General features: G+C 41.3%; 1 protein-coding gene across 1 annotated transcript in view; it reads right to left on the bottom strand.

The window, feature by feature from the left end:
* DNAH5 (dynein axonemal heavy chain 5) overlaps positions 1–19,969 on the bottom strand; it is a 321,482-nt gene that overhangs the window by 129,892 nt on the left and 171,621 nt on the right. The window contains exons 36-41 of the mRNA XM_055366994.2: positions 11,311–11,489; positions 10,741–10,928; positions 10,225–10,419; positions 4,299–4,433; positions 3,364–3,471; positions 445–598 (exon numbers count right to left, since the gene is read on the bottom strand). Of these exons, the coding sequence (XP_055222969.2) occupies positions 445–598; positions 3,364–3,471; positions 4,299–4,433; positions 10,225–10,419; positions 10,741–10,928; positions 11,311–11,489 (959 nt within the window). The remainder of the gene's footprint in view (positions 1–444; positions 599–3,363; positions 3,472–4,298; positions 4,434–10,224; positions 10,420–10,740; positions 10,929–11,310; positions 11,490–19,969) is intronic.

Genomic DNA, 19,969 nt, shown 5'->3' with positions numbered 1-19,969 from the left:
ACAGTGTGTTGTATTTTGTTTTTACTGGGAAATGGCATGGTATGTTGGGAAAACTGGGCTTTTTTTAAGCGCGCCCTGACCTTAACTCTGAGTCCCACCACTTACCATCTTTGTGACTTTGGGCGTTTTTGAATTTGAGCCTTGATTTTTATACAAAATGGGGATAATAATAACCACCTCTCAAGATCATTGTGAAAATCAAATTACATAACATATGTAAAACATACAGTGCAGTGCATAAAGTCACCTAAAAATGTTTTTTTTTTCTCTCTGGTTCATTAATGTAATACGTTATCTCTAAAATGTTCCCAATAATTAATAAAGCAGTATTTCCTCCTATAAAAATATATTATTGTATCTGCCTGTGTATCCCTCTTGGGCATTCAAATGGGTCACCACTATTTAAATAGGCCACCCCAGGCATTGACCTTGGCTGTCCTGTACCTGTCATGGCTCTCATCAAGGTGTGGATGCAGGTGGTCTTCCCAGCCCCACTGGGCCCCAGAGTCATCATCCCATGTCGCACCCTCTGAGTTTCGAATAGCTGGATGACCTTCAGTTTCCAAGGAGGATGGTTGATTAAACCAGCTTCTTCAACCTGAAAACATAAGAGAATCCCCACATTGAAACACAACAATGACGGCCGGACACGGTGGCTCACGCCTGTAATCCCAACAATTTGGGAGGCCGAGGCGGGCAGATCACAAGATCAGGAGTTCAAGACCAGCCAGGCCAATATGGTGAAACCCCGTCTCTACCAAAAAAATACAAAAATTAGCCAGGCATAGTGGTGGGCACCTGTAGTCCCAGCTACTTGGGAGGCTGAGGCAGGAGAATTGCTTGAACCTGGGAGGCAGAGGTTGCAGTAAGCCGAGATCACACCACTGCACTCCAGCCTGGGCAACAGAGCAAGACTCCATCTCAAAAAAAAAAAAAAAGAAACACATCAATGACAATCTCGATTTACCATTGTGCCACAAAAACATACACAGACATAGGGAGGAAGGAGGAGGATTTACTGTTTAATGAGTACAGAGTTTCAATTTGGGATGATAAAAAAGGTTCTGAAGATGGATGGTGGTGATAACAGTTGCTCAACAATGTAAGTGTGCTTAATTCTTCTTAAAAATGATTAAAATGTAAATTTTATGTTGTATTTTTACCATAATAAAAAATATATTGCATGAAAAATACATATTTACATAGACAAAAGTCTGGCTGAATGTAATGAAGATGTTATCCCAAACTAATAAGAAATATCTGCATTTATCTTTGGGAACTGAAAACATTTATATAAATATTCTATTGAATGAACCTCTGAGGAGCAACTTAAAAATAAAGACTCAAACAGCAAAATGTATTTTAAATGTTTAATTTAAAAGGTGATACTTATAACTAGAAAAATGGATAGCATACTATGTTGATTGAAGTTCCATATAAATTTCAAGCTGTCTTTATATGTCCACTGCAGAGTTTCTATCTATCAATGCATGTATGGAAGTTACTCTGTGCCAAATATTATTCTAAGATCAATCTTTATAATAACATGATGGAAATCTTTATAATAACATGATGGAAGGGATGCTATTAACATCTTCCTTTTACAGATAAGGAAATTGAAGCAGAGTGACTAAGCAATTTGCCCAAGATGATCAGCTTGTGAAACTATGGAATGCAGATTTAAGACCAAGAAGTTCAAATCCATGGTCTATGCACTTAATCGTCATGCTATGCTTGAACTCACAGTACGTAATGATTTCAATTTTACTTAAATAATTTTTTATAATAATCATGTATCACTTTATGCTATGATTTGCTCTTCAGATTTTTATATGCTACAAATTACTAACGTAAGTCATCATATCAATTACTTAATGCTTAGCTTTTTTATATTTTTATATTTTTTTTTAGAGATAGAGTCTCATTTCTGTCACCCCATGTTGGAGTGCAGTGGCGTGATCACAGCTCACTGCAGCCTCAAAGTCCCAGGCTCAGGTGATCCTCCTGCCTCAGCTGCATGAGTAGTTGGGACTATAGACATGCACCACTGCACCAGGCTAATTTTTTAATTTATTTGTAGAGACGAGGTCTCACTATGTTGCTCAGGCTAGCCTCAAGTAATCCCCCAACATTGGCCTATCAAAGCACTGGGACTATTGGCATGAGTCACCACCCCGGCCCAATACTTAGCTTTTAGGTAGTGTTAAAATTAGCCAAAAGATGAAGAAACCACTTGCAGACAAATTATCACTCTTACCTCATCAGAAAATTCAGACATTTATATACTAAATTTTTAAAGCAAAATATAAACTAAGTACTGCTACATTTTGATTTCCTTTTTTTTTCTGTTTCATTTGTTTGTTTGTTTTTGAGACAGAGTGTCCCTCTGTCACTCAGGCTGGAGTGCAGTGGTGCAATCACTGCTCACTGCAGCCTCAGCCTCCCAGGCTCAAGTGACCCTCCCACCTCAGTATCCAGAGTAGATGGGACTATAGGCACATGCCACCATGCCCAACTAATTTTTTGGATTTTTGGTAGAGACAGGGTTTCACCATGTTGCCTAGGCTGGTCTCAAACTCCTGGGCTCAAGCGATCCACTCACCTTGGCCTCCCAGAGTGCAGGGATTACAGGCACGAGCCACCACACCTGGCCACATTTGATTTTTATTACAAATATTTTCAAGGAATTGAAGTGCAATTTATAAATATGAGCTAATCATCACTTCTATAAAACATTTTTTTCCAAACTCTTCTTCATAGAAAAAGAAATTGAGGCATAAGGTTTACATAATTAATTTTCATTCCTAGGAAGACTATAAAAAGTTAAAGCTGCACCAAGTACCATGGGAAGTCCAGAGACATCATGATATACATAGTGTGGTGGGTTCCCCCACCCTACCCACCGTATCCCACCCCCAGAGTCTGAGCAAGAAGCCACAAGTACTGAGGAAAGAGAAGCCACGAGATCACTGCAAATAACACGCACAGGCAGGCGACACAGCAAACACCAGGGCAGAAACAAGATAAGCCAAGCTCCAGAGAGGCAGCCAGATGAGCCCCATCCACCCCCTGCTGACCAATCACATTTCATTTCTGCATCTGCCATGGAATGGTTTCCACCAATAATAGGGCTACTCGCACATGACTAGCTGAACATGTGGCTGTGCAATGGTAGGAGACCCAGGGCAAGGGGAGTTTGACTCGTGGTGTGCATTGGCCTACCTTAAGACAGCAGTGTTAGCCTCACTGTTGTTATTTTTGCTGCTCAGAGTGCATAGGTTGGAGCCACAGCAGCCCCACTTTATTCCCATTAAATTCAGATGAGACAGACACCAGCCTTCGATGCCCTGTGAAGCATATTACCTGTCTACTAATTGCTGCTTCCAGTTCAGGGTAACCTGCCTTGTCCAGAAGAATATTTGGAAAGAGATCTTCAATCAAACTCAAAAACAAGGGTTCATCCTCATCAATCTAAAAAAGAAAATGGGAAATCAGACCAATTATTCTGGTATAAACATAGCAATATGCAGATAAACTGGAAATGCCCAACACAGTCCGGGTTATTGCAATGTAACCACTAACAAATAACGTATCACCTTTATTGAAGTTAAGAAACATTTTCCTCATCTTTCCCATAAATTAAAAAAAATAAAATAAAGAGGAAAAGAACAGGGAGAAAGGAAAGAAATGGAAGGAAGACAATACTGTCTATGTGACAATCTTTCCATAAAATAGTCAGTTTTGGGGGATACCACATAGTCTACAATTTTTAATTTAAACTTAAAAGAATTTTTAAATTAGAAATTAATAGCAGGTTTGTGAATTGGAATTTGGTGTATACTTTTAATTTAAAATAAAAATCTATCATTTTGTCACCCTTTACATAGATCCACGGATAGTGGGCATTGATTATCAGCCTCTATTGTGAAATAATAGTGTGAAACTATCACACACTTGTAGAATTTACACATTATTTCCTACCAGGCTCTACCAGACTCCGAAGGTGAGATTTGAGTTCTAAAACACAAAAATGACTCAAGGTATTTGGCATCTTAACATGTGTATTTTTTCAAATCCACTGCAATTCTATCGGAATAGGCACATTTTGGAGTGGATAGGAATCATTACCCAAAAAAATGTCTGAAAAAGTATAATTTAAAGTGATGCTCTCCAGCACTTTATCTGACAATTAGGCATTTTAAATGAACATTTTAAATAAATATTTTGAAGTCTCGTGTATGGGCAGTTAGTTTAACTGATATCCAAGTAGGTGGAACACTTCCATCTGTGAGTCTTACCAGTTTAGAAAGATTCATGTCCCGTAGTACACGCATGACAATCGTGGACTCCGTATCCATTGGATTGGCTCTTTTTGCTGCTCCCAAGGTCCGAAGAACGGACAGAATGTTACGCAGGCCAAAGTCATAATGAACCTAGAGAATGTGAGATACATTGGGCTTACTTTCAACATTAAAATACTTGCAGAAGCCATATGAATCTGACAGAAATTATATTCACAATAATGAATAAATGCTGATTTTCCTTCAGAAAATGCATACACACAATGGGGTAAAATATTTCTATATAGATATACTTTTTGAGCAAATAGGGAATATCCCAAAGAGTCCTCCCATGTGCCATCATTAGCTTAAGCCCTTAGATCAGAACTAGCTGCTACAGCTTGGCAGGGAAAAAGGAATAAATTTCTTCTTGGAATACAGACATCCCTTTGAGCTTATTCTTAATCAATCATACATAAGGAAATTTGCTCATATCTCTACAGTTAAAATTCAGAACCAGAATTAAACTGGGACTGCACTCATGACTGTCATATACATAGAGATATATGTGCCTTTTTCGTGATAAGTAAGAAGACAGGAGAATCGGGGAGAAAAAAAGCACCTGCGCTTCAGGATTACCTGAAGGAGGAAGGATAAGGACAAATTAGAAAGCTAAGCCCCCAGCTTTGTCATTCCCTTACTAAATATTTACAAAAGCTCAATTATGTCAAATTTCAGCATATATAAAGTGAATAATCAAAATTTAATTCTCCAATTATTGTGAAAAACAGTAAGGTGGTTCCTCAAAAAATTAAAAACGGAACGATATGATCCAGCACTCCCAATTCTGGGTATATAGCCAAAAGAATTGAAAGAATGTGCCAGGCACAATGGCTTACACCCATAATCCCAGCACTTTGGAAGACCAAGTGGGGCAGATCACTTAAGGCCAGGAGTTCGAGACCAGCCTGGCCAACATGATGAAACCCCATCTCTACCAAAAAATTACAAAAATTAACCAAGTGTGGTGGTGTGCACCTGTGATCCCAGCTACTCAGGAGGCTGAGGCATGAGAATCACTTAAACCCAGGAAGGAGAGGTTGCAGTGAGCCGAGATAGCACTTGCACTCCAGCCTGGGCAACAGAGCAAGACTCTGTCTCGCAAAAAATAAGTAAATAAATAAATAAATAATAAAAGCGTGGTCTCAAAGAGATAGCAGCATATCCATGTTCATAGCAGCACCATTCATGATAGCCAAGAAGTGGAAGCAACCCGAATGTCCATTGACAGACGAATGGATAAACAAAATGTGGTATATACATATAACAGAATATTATTTAGCCATAAAAAGAAAGGACATCCTGTCACATGCTAAAACATGAATGAACCTTGAGGACATTACGCTAAGTAAAATATGGCAGTCACAAAAAATCAAATATTATATGATTTCATTTATATGAACTATTGGCAATAGTCAAATTCATAGAAACAGAAAGTAGAATGATGGTTACCAGGAGCTAAGGGAAGAGAAAAAGAGAAGTTGTTGTTTAGTGGGCACAGAGTTTCAGTTTTTCAACATGAAAAAGTTACAGAGATCTATTTCACAACATTGTGAATATACTCAACATTATTGAATTGTACACTAAAAATGGTTAAGACAGTAAATTTAATTTTATATGCTTTTACCACAATAAAAAAATGTATAGGAAAAAACTACAGTTTTCTGCTAAGGTAATTGGGAGCAGTATGCCTCACTTAAGACTAGTCATTTGGAAGATGGAGCACATAAAAAATATTCAAATTGAGTTTCCACCTTCAGGGAATTTAAATTCTAATAAAGATAATAAATAGAAATGTGAATAAACTTGTATAAATGTAACAATGACTTAAAAGTGTTGGTGAGTAAAATTAATCATGGGAAACTTCCTATCAGAGTTGGATGCAGTTAAATCTGTGGGCATGAAGGGAAAGTCACAGAATATTCACCAAGACATCAGTATGAGTCCAACTATTTTGCACACATTGATGTATTACATTTCACAATGATCTTGTGAACATGGGTGGTAGGAGTGAGGGAAGTAGTGAAGTGGTAGTGAAGATAAGAGCAGGAGCCAGTGATGTGGGAAGTTTTCTCCATTCAAGAAACAGCATGGAAAAAATATTTATTTGAAAGATAAGTGATATGGTTTGGCTGTGTCCCCACCCAAATCTCATCCTGAATTGTAGTCCCCATAATCCCCATGTGTCGTGGGAGGGACCAGGTGGAGGTAATTGAATCATGGAGGTGGCTACCTCATGCTGTTCTCATAATAGTAAGTGAGTTCTCATAAGATCTGATGGTTTTATAAGGGGCTTTTCCCCCTCTTCACTCAGCACTTCTCCTTCCTGACACCACATGAAGAAGAATGTGTTGCTTCCCCTTCTGCCATAATTGTAAGCTTCCTGAGGCCTTCCCAGCCATGCTGAAGTGTGATTCAATTAAACCTCTTTCCTTTATAAATTACCCAGTCTCAGGTATGTCTTTATTAGCAACAGGAGAACAGACTAGTAAATTGGTGCCACATAGAGTGGGGTGCTACTATAAAGATACCTGAAAATGTGGAAGCAACTTTGGAACTGGGTAACAGGCAGAGGTTGGAACAGTTTGGATGGCTCAGAAGAAGACAGTAAAATGTGGGAAAGTTTGGAACTTCCTAGAGACTTAGAGGGCTCAGAAGACAAGAAGACATGAAAACGTTTGCAACTTCCTAGAGACTTGTTGAACGGCTTTGAGCAAAACACTGAGAGTTATACGGACAGTGATTTCCGGCTGAGGTGGTCTCAGATAAAGATGGGGAACTCGTTGGGAACTGGAGTGAAGGTCACTGTTGCTATACAAAGAGACTGGCAGCATTTTGCCCCTGTCCCAGACATCTGTGAAACTTTGAACTTGAGAGAAATAATTTAGGGTATCTGGTGGAAGAAATTTCTAAGTGGCAAAGCTTTCAAGAGGAAGCAGAGCATAAAAGTTTTGAAAATTTGTGCCCAATGATGCAATGGAAAGGAAAACCCCATTTTCTGAGGAGAAATTAAGCCAGCTGCATAAATTTGCATAAGTAATAAGGATGCGACTGTTAATCACCAAGACAATGGAGAAAATGTCTCCAGAGCATGTTAGAGACTTTCATGGCAGCCCCTCCCCATCACAGGCCCAGAGGCCTAAGAGGAAAAATGGTTTCCTGGGCCAGGTCCAGGGTCCCCCTACTGTGTGTAGGCATGGGACTTGGTGCCCTGCATCCCAGCCACTCCAGCTGAGGCTAAAAGGAGCCAGCATATAGCTCAGGCCATTGCTTCAAAGGGTGCAAGCCCCAAGTTCTGACAGTTTCCACATGGTGCTGGGCCTGCAGGTGTGCAGAAGACAAGAATTGAGGTTTGGGAACCTCCACCTAGATTTCAGAGGATGTATGGAAACACCAAGATGTCCAGGCAGAAGTTTCCTGCGTGGGTGGAGCCCTCATGGAGAACCTCTGCTAGAGCAGTGCAGAAAGGAAATGTGGGATTGGAGCCCCCACACAGAGTCCCCACTGAGACACTGCCTAATGGAGCTGTGAGAAAAGGACCACCATCCTTCAGATGCCAGAATGGTAGATCCACTGACAGCTTGTACTGTGCACCTAGAAAAGCCACAGACACTCAACATCAGGCCATGAAAGCAGCCAGGAGCGCGGCTGTACCCTGAAAAGCCACGGGGGTGGAGCTGCCCAAGGCTTTAGGAGCCCACCTCTTGCATCAGCAGGTCTGGATGTGAGACATGGAGTCAAAGCAGATCATTTTGGAAATTTAAGGTTTGATTACTGCCTTATTGAATTTTGGACTTGCATGGGGCCTGTAGCCTCTTTGTTTTGGCCAATTTCTCCCATTTGGAACAGGTGTATTTACCCAATGCCTGTACCCCCACTGTATCTAGGGAGTAACTAACTTGCTTTTGATTTTACAGGCTCATAGGTAGAGGGGACTTGCCTTGTCTCAGATGAGACTTTGGACTTAGACTTTTGAGTTAATGCTGGAATGAGTTAAGACTCTGGGGGACTGTTGGAAGGGTACGACTGTATTATGAATTGTGAGGACATGAGATCTTGAAGAGGCCAGGGGCAAAATGATATGATTCAGCTGTGTTCCCACCCAAATCTCATCCTGAACTGTAGTTCCATAATCCCCACATGTCACTGGAGGATCCCAGTGGAAGGTAATTTAATCATAGGGGCGGTTACCCTCATGTTGCTCTCATGATAGTGAGTTCTCATGAGATCTGACGGTTTTATAAGGGGCTTTTCCCCCTCTTCACTCAGCACTTCTCCTTCCTGCCACCATGTGAAAAGGATGTGTTTGCTTCCCCTTCCACCATGATTGTAAGTTTCCTGAGGCCTTCCCAGCCATGCTGAAGTGTGATTCAATTAAACCTCTTTCCTTTATAAATTACCCAGTCTCAGGTATGTCTTTATTAGCAGCATGAGAACAGACTAATACAATAAGAATGAGTGAGTAAGGGCTCCAATAAGCAGAAGAAACCAAGAATGTTGGAGACAAAATGTTAGGGTCAGACTAACCAGAAAGGCTCAATGGCCAGAGCCAGAAGAGTCTGTGTGTGTCTGAACACTCATAGGAAAAGAACTTTTTAGTAGGAATGTAATTAGGTTGAACCTGTGGGTATAAAAAGTAATAAAGATTCAAAGAAGTTTGAAATTAAAGCCTAAGTGATAAGATGGAACAAAGATTATATATGTTAGGAAGTGTTATTCATGTTATAGTCTCATGTTTATTGCACTGTGTCATTATTTAGCATATATTTCTAGTAATTTTTACTGATATGTACTAAAAAATTGTGGCATGATGCCCACCTCCTGGTGGTCATGTCCTTATATGATATCACCTTGACAGTAGGCAGGATCTGTGATTTGCTTCTTCTAACTAATAGAATACAGCAGAGACAACAGGTTGTATGTGATTATGTGTGTGTGATTATGTGGTCACATTAGATTAGACTGTAGCACTCATTTTGCTGAAACCACTTTCCTTGCTGACTTTGAGAAAGTAAGTGGTCATGTTGGGGAAACCCACATAGCAAGGAACTATGCACAGCCTATAGGAACTAAAGGTGGCCTCCAGAAAATAGCCAGCAAGAAATCGAAGCCCTCAGCCTTACACCCTCAACTAACAGAATTCTGCTAACAACCTGAGTGAGCTCAGAAGTAGATTGTCCCCATTTGAGCATCAGATGAAACCACAGCCCCAGCCAATACTTTGATTGTAGCCTTGTTAGACACAAACCACAGGACTCATTTCAGCTAACTTCTGACCCACAGACACCATGTAGTAATAAATGTACATTGTTACAAGACACAAAGTTTGTGGTATGATTGTTAGATGACTGTTATGCAGCAATAGATAACTAATGCAGAAGTATATGTTTAATTCCATGACTTTTAACTATGAAACCTCATGATGCCTGAACCTGCTACCCTAAACAATCGAGGAAACAAGCAAGAAGGCTGCAACATATAAACAAGACAGTTAGTAAACCTTGGTCAAATACTCAAGTGAGCTTAGAATGAAGAAGAATAAATCATTGGGAGGTTCCTACAAATCATGAAAATACATAACACATATGACAATGAATCTATAAGTGGTATAAACAGCCAATGTTAATATCCATAAGCCTTTGGCTCTTAAACCAGTGCAGATAATATTCACTTCATTTCTATGCTGTAAATATTAATTTATTTAAATGTACTTCTTAAAAAAACTATGCATATAAAATTATTTTTGTAGTAATACACCTTTCTACTCAGTGTCAATAAAATCCTTTGTCAACAAGCCCAGTCTAGAATTTCTCAAAATGAGAACATTCTGCTGAATAGAAAAATGAAACATGCCTAAGTGCATAAGACCTCCAGGATGACACACCTGCTTAGAAAGCTGCTCCTCACACAGTTTGTAGAGCGTGAAAAACTTCCTGGCCAAAACAACATTGTCAATGAAGCCACAACTAGCCAACTTCACCCTTATGATAATCTGACGGTCAGGCACCATCATGGCCACTGAGCGGAAATTAATCTTCAAGTTTTCAGGGAGTTCCTGCCGTCCGGCATAGCCAGGATTCTAAACAGAAAATAAAGCCCAAGGATGAACGATGCAATCAAGCACACATCAGCATCATATTAGAAGATTCATTATGTACACACAACAAATCTGGAATGACAACCAGGGAACTCATTTACATATCTCAATCTCGTTTTACCTGGACAGGCTAAGTCATGAGCTATTCATATGATCTTTGCTTAACACCAAAAGGTTTTCAAAAGGAGGTAAAGTTACAATCCCAATTTCCATTCAGGAAAACAGATGACATATGACCAGGGAGATGCATGAAAATTGTGATAAGAATGCTGAAATTCAGTAGCTTTTCTAGCAGCTCCTTACCATGGTTAAGAAAAGCCCAAATTCAGGGTTCAGAGTCACATTATCTCCATCAGTAAAGATAAAAGACTTTTTGTGCTCCTTTTTACATGTCAGAATAATGGAAATTTGCTGGGCTGCAACCGAGAGAACTGGTAGATCAATACGGTTAAATTCATCGAAACAACCCCAGGATCCAGACTGTGCCAGTCCTTAGAAAGGAAATTAAATGAAAAATCCAATTAGTATATAATTTTAGAAAACCAAGAAAAAGGATATTATGTAGCTGCTAAAACGAGCCAGATGTAAGTTCATTCAAAGGTAAAGTGCAACAAATAGATCTATGCATCAAGTGACCCAAAACAGCTCACAATCTGGCACTTCACCTGTAAACACCCAAGATAAAGGAATATCAAAAAAAGTCAGGAGGAAGTAACATTTGGTCCACACAACCTGGCAAGATTGAAGATTATCCAAAAAATTTTACAAAGTTGAAAATGATTCTAAAATGTGGCCAATTGTTGAAAACAAATTTTAGCAAAATATTCCACCTTGGCTGCAATTTCTCACCAGATTAAAAAATATAACCCATACCCTTAAAAATCCGTCCAAGTCCTCGGAAATCCATCTGATCTGAACAATTGAAAACCACGACGTATTTCCCGAGGCATCGTCCCATATCTTTAGTGGTTTCTGTTTTGCCTGTGCCTGCAGGTCCGGCAGGGGCTCCCCCCATGCTCATTCCCAGAGCTTGAGCCAGCGTGATGTAACATCTGCATGGGTAGAAACATCACTAGAACCAGCCCTCAGTCACCTGGAAATACTTCTGAGACATCACAGTGGCATGAAATGCACACAAGATTAAAAAACAAAAGGCCATTGTCCCTACCTAACATTTCGAATACAACATCCTAAAACACACTTATCCTTATCAATGTTAACATATGTTGAGGAAAAGGAGGGGGTAGTCTATGATCAACTAAGTTTAAAAACTCCTTAAAAGGTTAAACAGGTTTCTTTACTGCTGAATTTTTCAGGCTTTCTTATCATAATATGCAGAGAGAATCTCCAGGTATAAAAATAATACATTGCATTTCCAAAATGTATTTGGCAACATTTTCGCAGAAATCTACCCCCATCTAAAATGTATATATTCTGTGAAACAGATCGGGATCCTTTCAAATAGATTAATCCCCTTTTGAATCTAAGAGTTGGCCATTTGATGTAGTTGGGATTTAAAACACACACTGCTAAATAATCACACCTTGAATCCATTTCTGTGAGTATCTACTAACCTTGCACATGCTTTCAATTGCATCTTACTATATGAGATTAACAAATAAAAGATTTGGTGAGAGAATACAAGAATGCCTGCAAAGGAAAATTTTTCACCTGATAACTTGCAGATGAATTACTTGTTTGCCAGCACCACCTGGTGTTACCAAAGGAGACAAATTATAAAGTGGTGCCGTGTAGGGTTTTCTTATGGCCAAACTATAAAGCATTCATCTGGACTTGAAAAAGACTTCCAAGGAAATGAAGTGACTATCCAGCCTGAGCAGTGGAAATGAACACTGAGTGCACCAGCTGGGGGTGGTTCCAGGTTCTCAATGTTACTGGAAACGAGTGCTATAAAGGCAAGTAAATGACTCAGCCCTTAATGTATGCAGAGTCTGGATACAGAGGAAAAGATCTGGGCATGAAATCAGGAGAATGCCCGCTCTCACTTTGACTCTGCCTTTTAACCCAAGGTATTATTTCTCCTGTTGCATTTTTGCCATCCCTTCCAAAGCAGAGTCTGTAACAACAACAGACACCACAGTGTGCTCCACATGCATCATCTCGTTTCATCCCCAGAAAACCCTGGAAGGAAGCTACTGTTCCTTTCCCCCACTGTACAGAGATAAGGAAAAAGGCTCACAGAGATTGAGTGACTTTTCTCAGGACTGCGGCAGGACAGCTGAGACAAGCCAAGTCTTCTCACTTCCCAGCTCTGGGACAAGCCCACTCTATCCGGGAAAGAAAAATAACTAATGGGCACCAGGCTTGATACCTGGGCAATGAAATAATCTATACAACAAACCTCTGTGACACAAGTTTACCTATGTAACAAACCTGCACATGTACCCCTGAACTTAAAAATTAAAAACTGAAAAAAAAAGATTAAATAAAATACCAAACACAAAAAAGGGAATACATCTCCATCAACTCTGATCACTCGGCTGCTGTGTTATGCAGACCCTTGTTACAACTGAGATCACTGGGTTTATATTTAAACTGAACAAGTAGCAAGTTGCTTCAAACAGATCAATCCTATTTACATGAAAAGCAGGTGGGCATGCCTGGAGACTTCTCCCTGGCTCAGCTAGGTGGGGCTTCAGACCCACTGCTACACTGGTGCCCAAACTGCCTTTCGGTGACAAGCATGGATCTGTCACAGCGTCTCCCTGTGTGTCTAGAGAATTCTACATGTGAGTGTATCTCCCTTCTTGCCTCCCTTCCCTGCTTTCCTTTCTAGTCTATCTATTGGCTATTTTCAAAACCGTTTCCATTCATGAACAGGGTTTGAACTTTATGTGTTTTAGTTGCCTGTGGTCAACTCCATTTTAGTTTTCTAACCTTCAATTAAACTGCTATAAACTCTCTGTGGTCAGGAGCTAGGTTTGGTTCACACTTGTACCCTCAACTACTTGCCTAACCCCTGGCACCTTGTACTATATGAACATTGGTTGAACAAATGGCTTGCGCTGATCCAGCCATTCATTCTTATCTGGTCCCTCCTGTCCCAACAGCTACAGGAATTAGAGATGCAGAATGTGACCCTGATGCCAAATGAAAAGCGACCAACCCCATGACCCCAGGGCTCATTAGCACTCGAACTAACCAAATCTATCACCAGCACTCATCGTAACTATTCATAGCACTGTCAGTGCATTTTGTCACATGTAAACCAGAAATGGTTTCAACTCCTATTGGTTCTAAACTGCGGAAAAGTTTCCTAAGAAACAATGGTACGTGCATCAGCAGAGTACATTTCTTCCTTGAGAACTTGGTTTAGTTACAGACTCTTTGATTATAGGGCATGCTTAAGGAGAAACCAAAGACAAGGTTGCTAAAGAATGTGTTATCCGAAAAAAAAAAAAAGAATGTGTTATCATAGGCCAAGCACAGTGGCTCATGCCTGTAATCTCAGCACTTTGGGAGGCCGAGGCGGATGGATCACGAGGTCAGGAGTTCAAGACCAGCCTGGCCAACATGGCAAAATTCCATCTCTACTAAAAATACAAAAATTAGCTGGATGTGGCGGCACATGCCTGTAATCCAAGCTACTCAGGAGGCTGAGGCAGGAGAACCGCTTGAACCTGGGAGGCAGAGGTTGCAGTGAGCCGAGATCACGCCACTGCACTCCACCCTGGGCAACAGAGTGAGTGAGACTCCTTCCCCAAAAAAAAAAAAAAAAAGTGTTATCAGCAATTTTGACAAGTAACAGTGATAGCAAGAATAATAATAATAATAACAAACATTTGCTGTGTCACGCCCTGTGCTGCGTACTTACGTTGCCTCTAGTCCACACAATGATTCCCAAACAAGGGAATGAGGGAGGTTAGGCGTCTTGTCCAACACTACACAGCTGCTAGGGGCAGAGCTGAGCAGTCAGCACTCAGGCAAAACTCACAGAAGCTGTAGGAATGTCAGAGAAAGGTACAAGTCCTGTCTACATTTCTTATCAAGCAGATAAGATGCCTCCATCAGCCCTCAATTTCCTCTGCCTTCTGCTTAAGTGACAGCAGTAGTCAGGACAAGTCTAGTCTTCATTAAAAACACTACGAGTTTTGGAGAAAAGTGCTGTATGTTATCATATTATAATAGCTATTTTATCATCAGAAATGTCTGCAACTCTGTCCACATGGCATTGAGCTTCCCAGAATCCAGGGAGCTGCCACAGCTGTTAAATTCACAGGTCAGTCAGTGAAGGGCTGACAACATGTCAGTGCCTCCAGCATTTGACTTTTTAAAAGTACTAATTTCAATGAGGAGTTTTCTCTTGCAAAAGGGAAGTGAATCTTGCAGTGGAATCTCAGTTACTATCGAAAATTAATAACTCACTTCCCACATAATCAAGTTGGTTAAAGAAAAATAAACAAATGGGCATTTAGGGTAAACAGACAAACTTCAGAATCCCTTTACTTACACACTTAAAAATACTTATTTTGCTTTTAAAGTTCTCAGTTTTTTAATATAAAAAAATACAAGACAATGAACACAGTGGAAGAATCAAATAGCAGAAAAGACTGTAAACTATGATACCTATATGTGAAACTGAAAAAGGATTTTATTATCTAAGCATCCACAGTTTTCAGAGGGATAGAAAATAAACTGTTGATCATTTTTAAAAATAGAAAAGTTTTCCCTCCCACACATGCTACTTCATGTTCTTCTGTACCATGTAAATTTTTCACCATTAAGATGCAATTTTGGAAATAATCACTTCTTTCATTTATTCAAGAACTATTTATTTAGCATCTGTTATGTGACAGAACAATTCTAGCAAACAAATCACATGAAGCCCATGCGCCAAGGATAAGAGGGTTATGAGATTTGGAGATTGCGGGAGGTTGGGAGACCCTCTGAGGTGACTCTCTAGCAGGGGACTAAAGGAAGAAGGAAGCAAGCTATGCCACTATTGAAGGAAGAGGGTGCCAGGCCAAGTATATAACGAGGGCAAGGGCCCTGTGGCAGGGCTGTGCCACAGCTGTGCAAGGAGCAGGTGGCCTGAGCTGAATGAGGATAGAGAAACAGAGAAGCAGGAGAGGCCAGATTGTACCAGGCCTCACAGGCCCACGTGAGGATGTTGGCTTTTACTTTGCATGAGAAGGAACCATGGGAGAAGTTTTGGGGCAAAGGATCTGACTTACATTCTGGTGTCTGAACTGAGAACAGACTGTACGGGGACAACGACAGAGGCAGAGAAGCCAGTTAAAACATTGTCAGAAGGATGCAGGTCAGGATAAGAGTAGTAATGATTCCTGTAATCCCAGCACTTTGGGAGGCTGAGGAGGGCAGATCACCTGAGGTCAAGAGTTCAAGAACACCCTGGCCAACACGGTGAAACCCCGTATCTACTAAAAATACAAAAATTATCCAGGCATGGTGGCACGCACCTGTAGTCCCAGCTACTCAGGAGGCTGAGGCAGGAGAATCACTTGAACCTGGGAGGTTACGGTGAGCGGAGATCGCACCACTGTGACCCAGCCTGGGCGACAGAGTGAGACTTCTTCTCAAAAAAAAAATAATAATAATAATAGTAGTAATGATATAGAAATAACTGTAGGCAGATAGAGAGGGTAAAAGGAGTCCTCGGTAAGGTTTGTTTCTTTTAATGAAAGTAGCTCCCGAAACATTTCTTTTCTAGCAGAAAAGCGTCTTAAAGAGCCAGGCCGGCAAGCTTTGATATGCAAATGCTGGTGATTAGAAACTGGGTCCATCCAACAGGGCAATTCCCACCCTCTTCTCCTTGTCACCACGTGCGCCAAGCATCATGGCTGTCTCCAGATAACTCCATGTGTGCAGGACATCATTGCGATCTGCATTTACATATTAAAAGGCTGGGGTTGGAGGGCCAGTTTTTTCGAGGGCTACGTGAATGACACACCTGGTCAAACCAAAACCCTAAGCCCTATGCAAATCAGACACCGCCTCCTCCAGCCTCCTAATATAACCTACTGTTTTCCCCTGTTTACGTGGTTTTTCTCTCTCTGCTCAGAGCACCCCTCCCTCTGTCTCTGTACTGGGGAGCTTTTTCCTTCTTTCTTGCCTATTTAACTTTCCACCCCATGAAACGACTCCACGTGTGTCCGTAGCGTTTATCTAATCGGCACAAGGCAAAGGACCCTGCTGTTCCTCCAGTCATTGGAGCCATATCAGTAAGGCAAAGGGGTGAAAATGCTCACATTCTAGAAGGAACCTGAAAGCACTGCTGACCAAATTGAAGGTAGATTATTGGATAATGAGGTGAGAGAGAAGGAAGGGCTTCAGGGTTACTCCAGGGAGTGTTGGATTGCCCATTTGGAGGTGATGTATTCACAGGCTTCAGGGGTTCGGACATGGACATCTTTTGGGGGCCATTATACTTACTATCACACTTCCCTCCATCATTCTGATAAAATGGAATGGCCACTTGCTAAAATGAAGACAACAACAGGAGGGCACTTTTGTGAGGCTGATCAAACACGCTAAGGTTAAATATACTGTAAGCAACCAACAGACATGTCACATAGGCAAATAGGTATGTGTGTCTGGAGTTCGGGAGAGAAGCCCTGGTTTGAGGCAGAGTTTGGGGTTTTTGAAGCCATGTGGGATCACCTAAAGAATGAGTAGAGGTAGAGAAGAGCCTGGCAGTTCTATGTTTAAAGGTCAGAAAGATGAAGAGGAACGAGTAGAAACAGGTACAAAAGGACAACCAGACCACTGGGAGGAACCAGGTGAGTGTGGTGTCCTGGAAGCCATGTGATGAAAGTGTATCAAAAAGGAGAGAATGATCAGCTGCTCCCATGCAGCTGATTGCTCAAGAAAGATGAGATCCAGGAAAAAACACTGGATTTAGCAAGAGGTCTGGGTGACTTTCAGGAGAGCTGTTTTATCAGAGTGATGCGGAAAGTATGACAAAATAATGGTCCCCCCAAAATACGTTCTGATCTCTGCAACCTGCAACCTGTAAACATCTTACCTTCCACAGCTAATGGGACTTTGCAGATGTCATTAATGTTAAGGACCTTGAGAAGAGGGAATTATGTTGGATAATAAAGTGGACTCAACCTAATCTCATGAGTCCTTAAAAGCAGAAGAGATAGAAGAGTGGGTCAGAGACACGAGACAGAAGAAGGAGGGGAGATTGAAAACACGAAAGGCACCTGACCCACCACTGCTGGCTTTGAAGATGAGAGAAGGAGTCAGGATCAAGGAACGTGGTAGCCTTCAGAGGCTGGAACAGCCCTGAGCTGACCTAAGACAATGGGGACCTGGGTCCTTCAACCAGGAGGAAAGGAATTCTGCCAACAACTTGGAAGAGCGGGAAACAGAACTCAGTCTCTGGGAAGAAACACAGCCCTGCGGACACCTGATTATAATCCCGTGAGACCCACATCAGACTTCTGATGGACAGAACTACAAAAAGAACACATTTGTGTTGTTCAGGCTTCTAAATTTGTGGCAATTTGTTATGGCAGCAATACAAAGTTAGCAGAGAGCCTGAATGAAGTGAGTTGAAGAAAAACAAGGTGGAGAGAAACTGTGCTTTTGAGGGGTTTTGAAGGGAGCATGGAGTGGGAAGGAAACCAGGACAATCATGGTAGGGTTCGCTGGGTAGAAGCAATCTCAGCATGTTTGTGTGTTGATGAAAAGGATTCAGTAGAAAGTGAAAATGGATGTTGCTTCCAGAGAGGAAGTCCTGGGGTCAGTGGGGGTGTTGGCTTTGGACAGCGAACCTGGAGAGAAAGCAGCTGCATGAGAAAAGGCACCCAGGTTAACGCACATGGTGGTGGAGATGAATGCATCTATCTTCTCAAAAAAAAACATGAAATAAGGCCTTCGGTGGAGACAGAGGAAGACAAGGAAGTGCTGGAGACTTGAAAGGCAGAAGACATAAAATAACCACATAAGCATTTTATGAGATTTTATGAGAAATTCCTATTTGGGAACTCCACTTTTTTTTTTTTTTTTTTGAGACGGAGTTTTGCTCTGTCACCCAGGCTGGAGTGCAGTGGCATGATCTTGCCTCACTGCAACCTCTGCCTCGGGTTCAAGCGATTCTCCTGCCTCAGCCTCCCGAGTAGCCGGGACTATGGCCACGTGCCACCATGCCTGGCTAATTTTTTGTATTTTTAGTAGACACAAGGTTTCACCTTGTTAGCCAGGATGGTCCCCATCTCCTGACCTGGTGTTCCGCCCACCTCGGCCTCCCAAAGTGCTGGGATTACAAGCGTGAGCGAGCCACCATGCCCAGTCCATTTTTTTAATGAACATTATTTCTAATGGACAAATCATCATTGTATATTATTATGGGGCACAATGTAATGTTATGTTATATGAATACAATATGGGATGATTAACGCAAGCCATTTGACAATAATGAGCATTCAGTGCATCCCTGAAGCGAAAATATACAATGTAGTTGATATTACAAAGTTCAAATTAGACTAAGCAAATCACAGAATATTAGCCCTGCAAGCACCCTTAGAGACAACATAGCTCAGGGTCCCCAGCCCCCAGGCCACAGACCAGTACTGGAGCTGAATGAGGACAGAGTATTGGTCCATGGTCTGTTAGGAACCAGGCCACACAGCAGGAGGTGGGCGGCGGGCAAGTGAGAGAAGCTTCACCTGTATTTATAGCCACTCCCATGGCTCACATAACCGCCTGAGCTCTGCCTCCTGTCATATCAGCAGCAGTATTCTCATAGGAGCACAACCTTTATTATGAACTGCATGTGAACCCTATCGTGAGCTGTGCATGTGAGGGATCTGGGTTGCCCACTCCCTACAAGAATCTAATGCCTGATGATCTGTCACTGTCTCCCATCACCCCCAGATGGGACTGTCTAGTTGCAGAAAAACACACTCAGGGCTCTCACTGATTCTAAATTATAGTGAATCGTATAATTATCTCATTATCCATTACAATGTAATAATAGAAATAAAGTGCACAATAAATGGAATGAGCTTGAATCAACCCGAAACCATTACCCACCCCCTGGTCTGTAGAAAAATTGTCTTCCATGAGAGCAGTCCCTGGTGCCAGAAAGGCTGGGGACCACTGGCTTAGCTCATCTTACAAATGAGGAGACTGAATCTAGGGAGGTTGTAGTGGCAGGTGTCACTAACACAACTTGTAAATAGCAGGCCAAGGGAAGAGTTAACACTCTGGAGGCCTTTCCAGTGCCCTCTCCCAACTTTTACCTGCATTGATACTCAATTTCTTTCCTGCTTAAAAAAAAAAAAAAAGAAAATCTTAATTGTCTCCCAGTAAGAACAGATACTCAAGCAGCCCCGCAAGGCCCACTGTGATTTGCACCTGACAACACACAGCAATTAATTCCCTTTCTTGCCCATTCTGTGTCCACACAGTGTTTACACATTTAAACTCTGCCTCCATAAGACTGAAGGCAAAGGAAGTAAGGTCTGTGTCAGTCACAAACCTAAATCCCATGTGAAAAGAAAGCTGATAATAAAGCTAAAAATACTAAATTTCAAAGGTT

The sequence above is a fragment of the Gorilla gorilla genome, chromosome 19 (assembly GCF_029281585.2).
Source record: "Gorilla gorilla gorilla isolate KB3781 chromosome 19, NHGRI_mGorGor1-v2.1_pri, whole genome shotgun sequence".
In the NCBI taxonomy this organism is placed as follows: Eukaryota; Metazoa; Chordata; class Mammalia; order Primates; family Hominidae; genus Gorilla; species Gorilla gorilla.
This window is presented reverse-complemented; position numbering and strand designations above follow the sequence as displayed.